General features: G+C 35.3%; 1 protein-coding gene across 2 annotated transcripts; it reads left to right on the forward strand.

Moving 5' to 3' along the window:
• Positions 1-4,492: 4,492 nt before the first annotated feature.
• Positions 4,493-10,370, forward strand: LOC106051346 (uncharacterized). 2 transcript variants are annotated; one of them, XM_056017997.1, is made up of 7 exons: positions 4,493-4,677; positions 5,236-5,301; positions 6,050-6,120; positions 6,237-6,334; positions 7,180-7,238; positions 7,886-7,960; positions 10,254-10,370. In XM_056017997.1, the coding sequence occupies exons 1-6, from the start codon at positions 4,496-4,498 to the stop codon at positions 7,920-7,922; spliced, it is 513 nt and encodes a 170-aa protein (XP_055873972.1). In that variant the 5' UTR covers positions 4,493-4,495; the 3' UTR covers positions 7,923-7,960; positions 10,254-10,370. The 2 variants fall into 2 exon arrangements, with proteins under 2 accessions (XP_055873972.1, XP_055873971.1); XM_056017996.1 differs by lacking the exon at positions 10,254-10,370 and having other exon boundaries at positions 7,886-8,524.
• Positions 10,371-16,834: the final 6,464 nt, after the last annotated feature.

Here is a 16,834-nt window from a genome sequence, read left to right on the forward strand (position 1 = left end):
GGAGTATCCTCTCCGTCAAGTGTTAAAGCGTCAAAGATAACCCAAAGTCTAATGTGAATAAAACAAGATCAAATGGAAAGTGTTCAAAGCAGAGATCAAATCAATAAGGAAATCAATGTGGAAACGGAAGTAGAAAGTGAAACAAGGAGAGAATGAACAGAAGAGAGCTTGAATAAACAAGAGAAATGGAGGCAGTAAGATCCAAAAATGCTGGGGCCAGATGACAAGAGACGAAGGCACAAAATGGATGATACTGATACATTGTGGCTTGAGAAAAAGGTGAATCCCAGACATAGAGAGCACAGTGACAAGGGAAATGAAAATGTCTATGTTAAAAACAAAGAGCTTGATCACTTTGAAACCCTTCCTTCAAAACAATAACATTGATAAGCAGTTTGCATAGAGAGAGACAAATCTTGGATGGATAACTTATTTTTTGATGTATATTGCAAGTGGTCAGGTTTGAAACCAACTAACGTCACTCTGCCTACGACTGCCTATTGCGTCATGTAATATTGTTGCCAAAGAAACCAATGGAACAGAGGAAGAAATTTACCTTTCAAGGTGTCAAAAGCCTGATCTGTTTGATAAGCATCCTTTTCTTGAGGAGATAGAGGTGTAGTGAACAAAAATCTTTCTGTGAAGAGAGGAAATTGGTCTTATGAAACATGCTGCTCATCAGCCTTTGGTTTACCAATATGTGCAGTTAAAGTCAAAGAAGCATTTATTGAAAGATACTGACATATGATGACTGAAATATAGACGCCTTGAAAGTTGATAGTAGGGAAGATAATAAATGATCTCTTCTTGCTGCTGTTAATACCACCTGCAAACCATTCGACTAGCAGAGTCCTGATATCAAAAGAAAGTCATTATTTGAGCAAAGTTATAAAATGCTGCTGTCTGAACGAAGCAGTGCTGTCTTCCCACCTGGTCAGAAGTCTCAAGTGAAGTTGGTGTCTTCAGCATGTTGAGTGACTGCCAGCTACGTTGATGTACTGCTGTGATACAAGAGTTAATCTATCCTCTGCAGCTGTCTGAAACAACCTAAGAACAAGGTCATACTGAAGGAGCCATACAGAAACGAATCACTCTCCATCCTCTATCCACTGAAATGAAAACAACTAGCAGGGCCTATAACATCCAACCCTTTCTGGATTTTGTTTTAAAGTATTGTAATAACTTAAGGGAGGCAACTCAACGAGGACATTGACGTTTATTTACACTAAGACATGACAAACACAAAGGACATCTGCCTTGGGTACAGCATCTCCATATTGGCTCTAGACTTGGGCGGAAATCGTTAGTCTCTTATGTCAACATCCGACTTGTCTGGTCACTGATAGTGTGCACCTTCTTTCTGCACTATCTTGGATGGCGGTGCGCATGGCAAAGTCATAACATTGCCCCCGTCTTAGCACTTTTCGTCCCGAAAAGAAACACTGCAGCTGAGGTTTGACAGTTCAGGTGGAGGTCGATCAGTGGGAGCCACAGGCGGCAGGGAGCGTGTTCCCCACGAGGCCATCCGCATTGTTTTCTTCCAGTGCCGCTTTCTCTTTCTCCAGTTGACCAGGCTGTTGTTGCGATAATGACGTGGCCGTTTGCCACACAAAGAGATAGGGTCGAGCACTGTTTTCTTCAGTACAGCCGTTGATCGGACACGCTGTCTCAGCAGACCTTCCCGACAGACGCCTCTCAAGGGAGCTTCAGGTTCGCCTGCAGCCACGTTGCAAGCAAAGTCCAATGCACCGAAGTCATCCTCAGACAACAGTCTTACGTCCAGAAGATAGGTCTCTTCAGGTTCAAGTGGAAAATGTCTTTCTCTTGACAGCTCAGATTTAGAGTGATTTGATTGACATTCATCTATGCCAATGTCGATGATGATGGTAGAAGTACATATGCGCTGTTGGTGGTTTTCTTGGCATCTAAATTCTATGTGTGAAGCGCCGCACGTACAATTCATGGTAAACTTCTGGATGCAGTTGCCGAGCTTCGAATTTCCTTCGTAGGCACCGGAAGATAGGCAGAGGTCTTTAAAGTCCACAGCAACAGGCTTGAACGCAGACCCAACGGTGTCTTGATCTGTCCGGCTCATTGAGGAACTGGTAACAGGTACAACAGGAACAAACGCTTCAGGCACATAACAGACTTCAGTTTCTTCATTTGTCTCCTTCCGTTCGACTCGGTACATCCCGTTGAGATCATCACAGCAATCGCCATCACGTTTCTCGTCTTGAAAGTCACAACCACAAGACTTGCCCACAACACAGACACAGACGGCGCTCAAATCCCCAGCGTCTCCGTCACCACTGTTTGTGCAACCACAGTCTTGACCACGCAACTTCTTGACCAATGAGTCTACAGGCAAATGCTCCTTCACCAACGAGTCTACTCCTTCTTTCAGCTGAGACACCATTTTATCTACCTTGTTCCCCATACTGTTAATTTGTTCACACATTGCTTCATTTATCTTGCCAATAAGCTCATAAATCTCCGGTTCAATTTCAAATAAGTAGGTATCTGGATCTTCGTCTTCATCTATCAAGGCTTGCCGGAGACGAGCTGTAAGCACCTCCTTGGTACCACCAATTATCTCATATCGGTTACGAAGTTCCTTCCTAAGCTCTCTAACTGAGAGTTGGTCTAATCGTTTCAAAGCTGCCATTGTAAATCCTACCTCCTCTCGTTGAGTTGCCTATAATCCCACTTCTGACAACCAAATGTAATAACTTAAGGGAGGCAACTCAACGAGGACATTGACGTTTATTTACACTAAGACATGACAAACACAAAGGACATCTGCCTTGGGTACAGCATCTCCATATTGGCTCTAGACTTGGGCGGAAATCGTTAGTCTCTTATGTCAACATCCGACTTGTCTGGTCACTGATAGTGCGCACCTTCTTTCTGCACTATCTTGGATGGCGGTGCGCATGGCAAAGTCATAACAGTATTTAAAAAGGCAAGAATTCAGTGCAGATATCAATAAGAAATATTAACATTGATGAAAGCTGTGATTTGACATGTATTCTGAGGCAGTGACCATTTGGAATTCTCCATGGGTATCCATTTTTAAATTCCGATACTTATGCTATTGGAAATAGTTATTAGGTTTAAAACAAGCTTCTTTGTGATGTTTGAGTTATAACCTGTTTTCTGTAGACATCAACTCAATTTGCCCATGTTGAGAGTAAATTTTGCACTATGCTATATATTAGATAACATCACTAAAGCTTCCAGTATAAAAGGGCTACTAGACTCTCAACCTGTCTGCATTGCATTCTTGGTCCCCTGTTTACCTGTCAGCTTGTTTTGTGATGATGTTTTGACGTGTAGCTGCTTATTGTCACTCCAGTGCGATTGTTCCTTTGTCTTACTTCTGTTAACAATACTTGTCTTTTGTAGTATGTAAATAACAGGAAATGTAATTAATATGTTTGTCTTTATGCTGCACTGTTAGCATGTTCCAAAAAAAAAGGGGGTGGTGGAATGGAGCCGTGATCAGTGGCAATACAGTGGTCTCAGCGAAGTAGCAATGGAAAGATGACTAGAAACTTTTTAAGACCAGAAAGTGTTGACCATAGAGAGGGACTGAGTACATTTCTTGGCTAGTAAGAATACAAATGAAATGTTAACAGGAAGGTGGGAGAACAAACTTGATAGAAACAGTTGTGAGTACTGTACACATTGTTTTGTGAGTGTACTGTACACTTTGTTTTGTGAGTGTACTGTACATTTTGGTCCATGAATAAACAAACCAGCAGTAGATTGTATGCAGCATTGATTTTGTCTGTCTCTATTTTTCATTATTGCACATCACTTTGAATGTTGGTTCTAAAAGTAACTTATGTCCATTATCTAAGTGATAATGATGGATGCCAATGTATTTTTCAAAACTTTCTTTCTGTTTATTGATGTAAACCTGTTTCATTTTTTTTGACCAAAAATGTTTTACTTCCATTAGAACAAGACCCATATGAAAGTAAAAGCTGACCCAAGTCTAAACATGTGTGGGCCTATTTGTAAAATGTATTGTTCAGAAAGAAATGAATGTATTCAAATTAAAAAAAAAAGATTTTGAATAATATTCATTCAGTAACATAAAAAAGATACCAACATAACCTAGAAATAAAACTTCTATATTAAATATCATGAGAGATAGTGCTGTCCACCTTCATTCAACCCAAACTTGAAGGTGAATCACATAGGGTAATAGGTTTTCTTTGAAACCATATCTTATTCTCAAGACTTCTTATAGAGATTTTCTACTTAGGTCTTACAACTGCAAAAGCTAAACTCATAAGTCAAATAAAAGTTTCACTAATTAGTGTCTTGCTTTTATCAGAAACATTTGTTTAATTGTTTTAAAATATTTTTCTTGCTGCAATGAAAGCTGTTTCAATTGTCTTCAATTCATCATGCCCTGATCATATGTTGTTTGATATAGCAATGTTTTCATTGGTTTTTTTTTTGGGGGGATGGGGGAGATAAGGGCATGATGAATTGCACACTGGCCTGGCATGGTTGTGGCACTAAAACAAAACATGAGATGCTTTGCCACCACATCATCTTCTTCTTTACCACCACAACAGCCACTGCATGTCATGTTGACATGTTGTGCAACTTACTTCTTGATTGCAGGAGTCACCAGTGGATGGACGAAGCAAGCACAGAAAGGTAATGACCTTGTGACCTCTAAACACACTAAGTCAGCCCCATCTCTTTTAGCCTGCTTCCTTCTAAAAGTATTTTTGATATGGCATCTTCTGTCCAAGCTAAACATAATTTTTAAAAATGATGGGGTGGCTTAGCTTGTGTGATATACAATATATACCTGGATATTCGTTGTTTAAAGTGTGACTTCATAATGGCTTAGACTATCAAATTACATAAAACTAATTTAAATTGCTTTAGCTGTCATTTTGAGATCATCAATCTCTGATGGTCTGCAGTTAACTTTAAACATTTTATTCCTAGATAAAATCTCAGCTTTTGTTTCATTGATTTACTCTTTTAAAAAAATTCTCTTGTTGTTTATACCTTAAATGAGAAAAGAAAATTGCCTGCACTTGGTCAACTAATTTATGAAATGTAAAAGATGTTTATGTTAAAGCTCATTGTGGTATTTACACCAATCAGTGGACACTTTAACAGTAAATACCACTTGATAGAGCACTGTTTGGTAACAGCAACAGATATAGAGCTCTAATTCCCAGTTTACTTATTATTTGACAGAGTCCCACAAGTCAAGAAGCTGATGAGTCTTTTGAAATGGAAAAAGATCGTAAAGATAAAAAGAGGGTATGTTTATTTTATTTTTTTTGTGTCCTAGTGTAAATCTTTTTTTAACTCTTTCTCTCCATAATTATTTTCCATGTTCCAACTGAATTATCCATTTTGCTCATATGTATTTCACTACCCTGTTATGATTAAACTTCAACAACTTGTTTGTTTGTTTTCGGAAAATGTTAAGTTTGGTATAGAATTAAATGGGACTGTATGCCTTTTTTAGATAAATACTAATATTTATAAAACCTAAACGATATTTTATTTTGGATAATGGAATGTAAAAATAAAAACTTACTGACTTACCAAGTCTATTATGATCTAGACCATATTTTATGATCCAAACTGAACTAAAACTGTTCTTAATGATAGTTATTCATATTTGAACATAACTTAATATATAATGTATATAAAACATAAATTAATTGTCTTGAGCTCACTATCCCATGTCATTTTCATATGAAAAATTAATATTAAATATAGATCCTTTTTTTTTAGCCCCCACTCTTGAAAAACATCCTTTTTTGGGGAAAAACACGATTGAAAATAAGAAATCTGTGTTTTCCAAGGGGAACTATTCAAAATTAAATTTTAAGCAATTAAAAACATTTTGGTGTATATTTTAAGAAAAGATTATGAATTGTATTATTCTTAAATGCTATAAAAATGTAGACTAGGACACATTGGATAATTGTTAAGTGGTATCAAATTAGTTTAGGAGAGATTATAAATGTATTATATCAACTCCAGTGATTCTCTTCAGGAACACTGTTGAAACCTATGACCCAGAACTTTCCAAAAGAAGAAAAAGTGAGGATCATTATCTAGCTTCACGTACGTATTGATAGAATCATTCTAAAACTCCTTGTTTTACACACTTCTGTACAAATATTTTTGAGATGAAGGCACTGCCTCAAGGCTCCAAACTTTTTTTTCTCCACTAAATGTAGGCAAACAAAATGGGGAAGCCAATGGATCCTCCAAAATGTATGCAGAGAGAGATTATAAAGAGAAATCTAAACAACAGAGTCACTCCTCTAAGAGCAAGGTAAACTTTTCACCTTCACCTGTCCCTTAGTCTGTTGAACTATTGGGGCACCACACAATATAGGTCAACCATCTTTCTCCATTCCTCTTAATAGAATCTCTTTCATTGGCAGGCCTGTCCATTCTTTAATGTGTTCCCATTGCTTCCTCTGTCTCCTTTTTTTTCCTGGTGCTGTTCCCTGGAGGAGAGTTTTGCAAGCACTGAGGACCTTTTGATATTGCCATAAAGGTTTAATTTGTGTTATTTTACAGAGGTAAACATTTATGGACAGAAAACTGATTTTTTGGTTTTGTTATATTCACTAAGAACCATTCTTCACATGTGAAATAATTGACATAAATAAGCATGGTCTAAAAGTTTTTGTTTTCAAATTATTTTATACACATACAGCTAAACCATTTTTTAAATACTAAAATGTAACTAAATTATTTGTATATTCAATGCTATTAGTAGTACCACAACAATGTACATAGATTACTTACAGTCCACTAATAACATACACTTTTGATTTAGAAATCGAGTAATAGAAAAACAAAGTTTTTTTTTTCTTCAAATTAAGTAAGCATCAATCTATTGTAAAGCCATGTTAAACATGTGTGTTTTTAATTTACAATAGTTGTATAGTATCTTTCTTATCTGAAGCTGGTAATACAATTCAGGTGTTAGTTTTTGTGTAACAGTAATAAGGCATGACCATGTCTGACTTGCAGTGTTCTATTGCTTTATATGGGTGCACATTTCTTTAATTATTTTTTTATTTTTTTTCATTTGCTTTGAATTAGAGAATTTATTTAATAATTCTCTATACCTCTCTATGTCTTGTTTGATTTTTTCCTTTTCTCCAGGAACAGTTTAATGAAACAGATGGATCTCCAAAACTGAAGATGAAAGAAAAGAGAGACATCATATCCTTGATCTAGGGACTGAGACTTGATTATGTAGTCAGCTGGGGCTTAATTATTTAGTCTTTATGGTAAACACTTTCTGGTCTTAAAGTTTCTAGTCATCTTTCCATTGCTAGATACATGAGTGAGGTGTGTATATTAAACATTTCAATTGGAAAAGGTAGAAAAAAAATCCAGTCACTTTAAAAAAAAACATAAAAATCAGTTGGTCCTTCTCATGTTTGAATTCAATAGTTTGTAATAATGGCAGTTTAACTTTAAAATAGTCATTATGTTCATCCATCCCGGTGGGACTACAGCCCTTGGAGGGCCCTGACCTACTATAGCACATCTTTTCATTCTGATCTATCCTGCTGTTCTAGATCTGCCTCTACATCGTCAAGCCACTGTACTGTGGCCTACCTTTGAGGTGCCTGCTTTTTGTTTGTTTTGTGAACAATCTTTGCTGCTCCTCTGTTTTCTGACATTCTTTCAAGGTGACCTGCCCAGCATAATCTGTTCCTTTTTATTTTCGTCATTATGGAGGGGGGTCTTGGTATATTAGTGATCATATTACTAATTAGAGCCTAGAAATAGATAATGTTGCCTCTTAGTACTTAAGTTAGTAATCTGATTGAAAGTGTATAATTTCCTTAACTTCTTCTCACATGTTCCAAAAAACAGAAAAAATAAAACCAGTTTGATCTGGATGTTTCCAGACTGCAGTCTCTTGTTGACTATTGTTAGTTGGATGGCAATGTGCAGCTTTTTAAACCTTTTTTTTCCCTTTTTAAACATTGATTTATATATTTCTCAAACAATTTTAGATAGTAACATATGTTGATCTGTAGATCTAGTGTGGGTGAATGTGTGATATCATGTACATTAGACTCTGGCCATTCAGTTGGTTCTGTAAAATTACAAAGTGACACTTTTTTTTTCTTGATAGTGTTGACTTATGAATTAGAACTCAGGCTTTTGTTGAAACAGATCTGCCTTCTGGTCAAATTATATTGAGTCATTTCTCCAGGTTCAAAACAGTTCAACTTATGGACCAAGGTGTTGAGTTGATTGTTTCACTTGTTCAATTGAAATCCTATCCAGTCCTAGTTCAAAGTCTTAGTGTTAGTGGCAAGCATTGCTTCCAGTCCTGTGGGATCTACTGGAAGTGAACTCTAAAATAAGACCATTGTTGCTGTACACACAGATTTCATGTATTTATGTTTGCTTCAAATTAAGGGTCTAAGTGACCTTGGTTGACTATGTTGATCATTGAATAAATGGACTGACATGTCCGCAGATTATAGTTTTGCTTGTTAATATATTTTCTTGTGTTGAATAGATTAAGTTTTAAGTTAAGAAATACTGAGATTGTTCCATAACTTCTCAGCCAGCACATTACAATGAGGGATGTACTGCACTGATCTAAATACTTTATAACTACATCTCAGTTTGAATGAAAATCAATAATTATAAACTAGTACTGAAATTACACATTTGAAACCAAAAGAAAATTTAAGACAAGTCGTAGCGGGCGAATAAGAACCTAAAGTGATAACAGCTGAACCATTGTTATGTCTGCTGAATGTAACATTATATGTAGGTCACAGCTGGGACTGTGTAGCTGTTATGTGAAATACTGAAACTTCATACTCAAAAAGCCAATATAAGTAACTGGCACCAAAAGGGTGCATTAGCAGAACTACAGGCAACTTAATATAAAAGACTATATAGCTGCAATCTCACTGCTCAAACAAGGCATGATAGAGGCTGTTCTTTTTAGCTACATCATCTGCAAGTTTCATTAGCCCCCTTTTTTTTGTACCACCAAAGAGCTTCTAGTCTCCTAGAAATGTTTTTTATTACTATTTCAGCTTCATCGGGCATCTGATAATACTTGTACTCTGCCAAGTTGCTTTCCTTTAATATTATCCTATTTACTGCTGCAGTCCATGTTTTTTTTTTAGAAGTATTTGCCTTTTGATTCAGCCCCACATCTCTGTTTTCAACAGACATCAAACAGGTTCTTGTCTAAACCACTGTTAGCAACTACTGGCAATACAGAAAATGAAAAATACAGAAACTTAGCCTATAATACATATGGGATCTGATATAAAACACTAGCAATATGGTCAAGAATCTAATGGAGACCACTGGCCTATATTAGAATACACAAACGATCCATATTTTATACAGAAATAAATAACGAACAAAGTTTTGAAGAAAATGTGTGAAAACTCTATCTTTGTTTTTGAAATTTTTTGTTCTGTTAGAAAGCCTGCATACAACATTTATTACACATTTGTGTTTTCTCTCTCTTTGCAGACTTTAAGAAATGCATTAGATTTAAATGGCTTTCAAAAACATTTTAATTATAGCACATGATGGAGGATGGGATATTGCTCATGACATTTTAAAAGATAAAAAATTAGCTAATCTATTTTATGCTATTGGGTATGTTGGTTACGTTTCTTTCCCAAAAGCTAGTGATGATGAGATAGAAACATATATATACAATGGGATGCCTGAATCAGCCAGGAAAACCAATGACTAAGTAGAGTTTAATAAACTTATTAACATGCATGACTAGCTTGATCATGAAATGCATGGGAGATAATTATATTCTCTTTTGAAGTAATGCCTGTAATATAGAAGATATGAAGATTGTGTTGTCCTGTTCTTTTTGGTCTTCCTCTGTGCCTTGTGCCTGTGGGATTCCATCTAAAGCCTGAATAGCTCTTTTGTTGGCATTTTTATTTTAGATGTAACTTATCTATTGTTCACTATTCATTAAGTTTTGAAAGTGGTTTTCTGAGTTTGGAAAGACCTAATCAACGTCCTAACAAACAACTCTGCTAGCTTATAGACAACTAGGTGAACATATAAGGATATCTAGCATGTAATAACTTCTATGAAACTCTTAAAAGAATAAGTATGTTATTATGAGCTTTTTTTTAAACTAAAAGCATATATTAATATATTTAAATAGATTTTGCATTTTGGAAAGTGTTATGCAAAAGTGATTCTGTTCACAGCTGCCATTATCCAAGCACATATGATTCTCCGGAGGCTTACATCACTGGAAAAAGTCTTTCGGCCTCTGAAGATTACAGTACATGTAATGCTGCAAATGGAGGAGGATGCTGGGCCAGGTAAACACTCTATAACATAATGACATAGTGAATGAAATAAAATTGTATTGTAATTTTAGTCTAAAATAGTGATATATATATATATATATAAGTATACAGTATAAGCCAGTTCCTGAATTAGCTTGTTACAATGCACATTGGCCAAAAAATACAGCCAAAGTTTAAAATTCTGGATAAAGTCATCTCTATTTTACTTTGGCTAGCTATTTCCTGTATAGGCAAAAGATTGGCAGCAATTCTCTCTGCAAATGATGATGTGCTGATTCATAATAGAACATTTGACATTTTTAATCATGGGTGGTTGAGGGGGGGGGAGTTGCTAAGTGGTTAAGTGCGGTTGCTTTAGAGCTAAGGGTTTTCAGGTTCAAATCTTGTTGAAGATTGTTTTTGAATTTCAGGATTTTAGAATACCTTGGGTCAGTGCAATTCTAATGGGTATCTGACATTAGTTGGGGAAAGTAAAGAAGGTTGGTCGTTGTGCTGGCCATATGATACCTTTATAACAGTAGGCCACAGAAACAGATGACATTTACATCATCTGCCATATAGATTGCAAATTCTAAAAGGCATTCTTTTTACATTTTAATCCCTAACTATTCTAAAAATTCTAACCATTTTTTCATTCAAAGACATTTTTTCTTTTCTGAGCAACTAAATTGATGATCATGTTAAATCAACATTTGATTAAAAAATAATAATTTCTGATTTACTTTGATGCAAGAAAAAGCTAATATTATAAGCATTACTCACCATAGTCAAATTATGCACTTTTATAAAGTATGCTAAGTAGGCTTAGCAAAGCATAAAAAAAGAATATTTGCTATTGACCTTTTAGAAAATTAAAACAAAAAAAAAATTTTTGTGCCAAGATCATTATACTATAGCTTTTTATTGTATTGCATGCCACCTAAAAAAAGTTTGACATTCTGCATGATATCTACTGAGGTCAATGAAATATGGAAAAGGAGCTACAAACTAAGTACATTAATGACACCAAAAAAAAAAAAGAATTAGAAGATAACTACCATGTCAGACAAAACTGTCTAATTTTAAGAAAGGCCTAACTTCTAGCTATGACCAATTGTGACAAAGAATACATTTTATTACTTAATTATCAGAAAGAATGTCAAATTAGGTGGCCGAGTGGTAAAGTTGTTAGCTTCTGAACCAGGGGTTTCAGGTTTGAATTCTGGTGAAGACTGGGATTTTTACTTTCCGTATCTTTTGGGTGCCTCTAAGTTCACCCAGCTCTTATAGGTACATGACATTAGTTGGAAAAAGTAAAAGCATCTGGTCATTGTACTGGCCACATGACACTTTTGTTAACTGTGGGCCACAGAAACAGATGATCTTTACATCATGAGTCCCATTGATCACATGGTCTGAAAGGGGAACTTGACTTTTTATTACTCACAAGTAGGCACTAAGCAGTGGCCTGACTTTTCATAAAATAACTGGTCAGGATGGCCCATTTCCCCATTCATCAAAAAAAGCCTTTCAATGTGCAATTCAGCTCATCACTTTTTGATTAATATTTGAATAATAATTTCTTTTGGCATTTCCTTCTTGAGCCTTATTTCATGTTCATCATACCATGGGCCTATGTGTTTGAGACAAGAAAATATTCGATATTGGCAATGCCACCTAACACATCAACATAAACAAACAAACAAAAAATTATGCAGATTGTCTACCTAAATATTTAGAAAAGTTTGTGTAAAAATGTTTTAATACTTCTGCTCCTACAATGAGAAGGGCCTTACCATAATGAAAGTTTTTTTTTTGTTTTAACATTTTACCCTCAAATTTAAATCAAACCTATGTCAATAACTATATGTCTTCATAAGTTATAACTAATTTAACATGTATTTATTTTTTGAAATGTTTAAATGTTTGTAAAATGTTTTACATGTTTCGGATGTTCCTTCAGAGTTGAAGATAGTTTACTTCCTAGTCCAAACCTCCCGCAGGGGCACGGGGGATGGGAGCGGGCAGGGTTTGAACCCGAGATCATTGATAAATCCGAATGACAGTCCTGCGTGCAAACTGCACTATCAGGCAGCCAGGACTGTTACTCAGTTACTATTGTCTGATAAATTGAAATAATGATTATGTCTAGAAGAAATAAAACTATGGCATGCATATTCTTGCTATATTTCAGACATTTTATTGTAACTATTGGTCAGAAATTGTCATTGCTTTATATGTTACACATTATAACTGTTGGTTTCTGAGTAGTAAAAAAAAATCTCTAACAGCACCTTTGTCTGGAACTATCTATTCACCTAAATAGATATTAATTTAATTCCACTAACTTCGATTATAAAGCAGTTTACTTGCTATGTTGTGAGTCATTTTATTTTAAAAGATAAAAAAAAATAAACATCTGTTGGTGCTTCTGCTCTGACACTGCAAAAAAAAAGTAGGTCTGTTGAAGTTAATGAATAATAAAAACAAAGAAGAATATCCAGATCATACATGATTACATTTTGTAGTGTCATTCAATAAAAAAATCTACTTGAATTGTAAGCATGTTTCTAACCCTATTTACTATATAAATAAATTATGGCTTTCATATAGCACAACTTTCATGCTTATAGCATGCTCAGAGCACTATGGTCCAATCTCATTTGTGGACGGGGGGTGGGGGGGGGTGATGCCTTAATGCCTTAAAGCGCTCAGTAAACACAACTCTACTCGAGTCGTGTGTCAAACCTCTAGCCCCCTTCATAGGTAGCCAAGTTCAAGCGTACTTGGCCTCTCGACCACGCTTCCCACTAGGCTCGATTGGTTACCTTGGCTGTGGAAAAGGAAAGATTTAAAGTTCATGAAGTGTTCAGTATCCTCATTTTGTAATTAAAACTGATGCATGATGGGCATTAATATTTTTACTTTATATTTTCATGTTTCCAACTGTAAATTGCCTCTTACTTTAAAATTTAGCTCTAGCTGGATAACTTTGTGCAATAAAAAATTATGTTTAGTTTTGGAAATTATAATTTATGTAAGTAAATTCCCTTTCAGACCTTGTGGTCTATAGTGCAGATGATATAAAGGTCATCTGTTTCTGTGGCCTACTGCTAAGGAGGGAGTCATGTGGCCAGCACAATGACCAACCGCCTTTACTTTCCCCAACTAATGGCAGGTACCCATTAGAGCTGGGCTGACTCAGAGGCGCCCGAAGATCCCAAAATTAAAAATTCCGTCTTCACGAGGATTCAAACCCGATCTCCGGTTTGGAAGCCAAGTGCTTTACCACTCAGCCACCGTGCCTCTGAATAATTTATGTGCCACATCTAAAATTCACCTTTATACTTGTAGAACTATTGCCTGGAATCAAATTGCAAGTTACTACTATGGGCTGCCATACTAGAAATGGTCTTATAACTGCATTAGAACCTTGGTCAGGCAACTATAATTTTAGCCCCCCCCCCCTTTTCATATGGATAGCAGGTAAATCTTTCATTTAGAGCCAAATTATATAACCCTAACCATATTTATACAATAAAAGTGCACTGAGCATGTTATAGTAGAAAGAAGACACATTATAGAAATCTTATATATAAGAATTAGGATACCATTATGGATACAAGAAAAAATTCTTTTCTGTAGTGAAACTAGATCTGTATGGATAATGGTTTGCTTATAATGTTTAATACAGCCAATCAACCTTGCTGGTACATCTGGTAACAGGTACATCTCTTATGTCTAAAATGACCAGTGTGTGTGTTTTGTATCAAGGATGTGCATGTTGTTGGTTGTGAAAAATTGTTTGATGTGACTGCCAAGGCTTTTTACAAATCTTTTGTTTGTGTGTATGTGTTTTTTTAAATTTTATATTGTAATCTGAATGGTGGGAAAAAATGTAAACCACTACCTTGACTGTCAAAAACAGTAAACCTAAAATTTTGTAGTTTTAAACAAATTGAATCACACTTATAACATATATAATATATAGATTTATAACATTAAATCACACTTATAATACATACAGGCTGGTCATGCGGTATCTACGCTGAACTATTATTTGGACTTCTTGATGGTCCTGGGTTAATAGCCTGCCTGCTTCCATCCCCTATCATCCTGCGGGATGTTTGGACTGGGAAGTAAATTATCTTCAACTCTGAAGGAACATCTAAAACATTTTTTTGTTTTCCTTTCTCAGCACATACAACTCAATTTACTTCTATTGGTTGGAAATATTTAAATCATGACAGTGGCATAGGTAAATTACCAAAAAGTGGATCTTATGTTGGATTGATCAGCCCTGATGGAACTGACCTAACCATTGTAATTGAAACCATAGTGAGTAATAATTTCTTACCTCCCTCCCTGCCCCTTAAAAAAAACAGAAAGTGCCTTTCCAAGTTTCTAAAGAAAAAATGTGTCAGCATGTTTCATTACAAGACTGTTAGACTCTTTATGACATATCTGTCAGACATACCTTCAGGTTGAAAAACCTATTTGACATACGTACATGACATATTAACTCTAATTAATAAAAGAAAAAAGTTTTTTCAGACACTCCTTGATCACATTATTTGTATTTCAGACTCATGACCACTCTATTTGTCTAGGTCCTGGTATACCCTGGTATGATGTTCACCCACAACTTGTAACTTTAAATCTTAAACGAAGTTTGGTAAGTATATTTCATTAGATTATTCTGTTTAAAACAATTTATAACAATAAAGAAAAAGTTAAAGACTGCTATTGCATGAGGCTTGTATTAAAAAGAAAAAGAAAATATAATTACTGACAAATGAATCCAGAAGTTTGAGGTCAGGTGGCAGAGTATGAACCCGGCACCATTGCGAAAGATAATCCAGTGTGCATACTGCACAACCAGGCAGACATCCAGTCTTAAATAGAATATGTTAATTAATTATTTTATTTAGTTTTAAATTAGACTGTTTTTTTGTTTTATTTGTATCTCTTTTCAATGGACTTTCTTTTGTTTTAACAATATTTTATTACCAGTTATATAAATTTAGTAGAATGTTTGCAGCTAAATATCACTACCATTGTTATCTTTAGGCTAAACTAAGTAGCAGAGTAGGCCTAAAGTGTCTAATGCAGAACATTCTCAGGACATAAGCAATGTTTTCAGACAGAAATTTAAAGAAGGGAATCCACCTGGGAAATAGTTTAAAGAGTGTTGGAAGACAAAAATATTTTTAAAAAATAACCATAGACTTGCGATGAAAAAAAAGAGCTTACTGCTGTGCCACACCTGTTGGTTAAAAGAAAGACTTAGCAAAAGAAAATCTGGAGATGCTTTAGTAATAAATAAGTCAGCACTTTAATATTGTATTCATATATTTATATTCAAATTATCACATTCCATCTTTCACAGTTTGTGTCTGACCAAGCAGTTCTCAAGTTAGGGCTTGATGAAGTCTACAAACTGACCACTACATCTACTGGACAAAAAGAATCATACACTGACCCCCTCCCTCCCAACCATTTCCTCTGCCTTATCTTGATGACTTTGAAGGTATACAATTTTTTAGAAGAAAAATCACAAAAATGATGCCTACACATTTAAAAAAAAATAAAATTAAAATTGGAGGCGATGTGGTTAAGCAGTAAAGCACTTGGCTTCCACATCGTTGGTCCTGGGTACAAATCCTGGTGAAGACTGGGTCCACACAGCTCTAATGGGTTCCTGACATTAGTTGGGGAAAAGTAAAGACGGTTGGTTCTTGTGCTGGCCACATGACACCCTTGTTAACCGTAGGCCACAGAAACAGATAACCTTATATCAACTGCCCAATAGTCAACAAGGCCTGAAAGGGGAACTTACATTAAAAGAAATAGTTGCTTTAAATACCTATTGAAAATTATTAGAAAAAAAGGTTATTCCTAATGGCTCATTAGTTCAGGTAATAAGAAACTTTTAAGCTTTAGTTATTTATGTTGAATAATAAATAAAAACAGATACCTTTAAGATTTATTGTATACTACAATCAGGCACAATAGTTTCTTTTGTAATACTTTAAACTGAAAGAACAGATTGTATTCCTTCTCAAAACCAAACTTCTCTTTTGATCTCATCATCACTTGTATATTTCCAAAAAGATCCACAAAAGCCTTGTATTCTTAACACAGCTACTTGAGTTTTTTTTTTGAAACTTTACTTCAATAAGTTTGGTCCATTAACTCTATGGATTCTATGTCCTAGAAGTGTGACCACCATAACATTTGTAGAGATAAATAATATAACCAGGTTTCCAGTGGAGGGCAGAAGTACTGCAGACCTTATATATCAATAGAATTCCTCAGTATTCACTGTTAAGAGGTCTATATTTAATTTTGTTTTTCATGTATAAATTTTTATCTGGGCAGCACCAGTGAAAGAATTTTAGCCCATGGTTGAAAATAAATTATTCTGTAGCTTAGACTTATGTCCTCCCGTGCCGTTTGGCGCATTGGGCTGCAAGCTGTCTCCATAAAGATCTGTC

The sequence above is a fragment of the Biomphalaria glabrata genome, unplaced genomic scaffold, assembly GCF_947242115.1.
Source record: "Biomphalaria glabrata unplaced genomic scaffold, xgBioGlab47.1 scaffold_19, whole genome shotgun sequence".
Classification (NCBI taxonomy): Eukaryota; Metazoa; Mollusca; class Gastropoda; family Planorbidae; genus Biomphalaria; species Biomphalaria glabrata.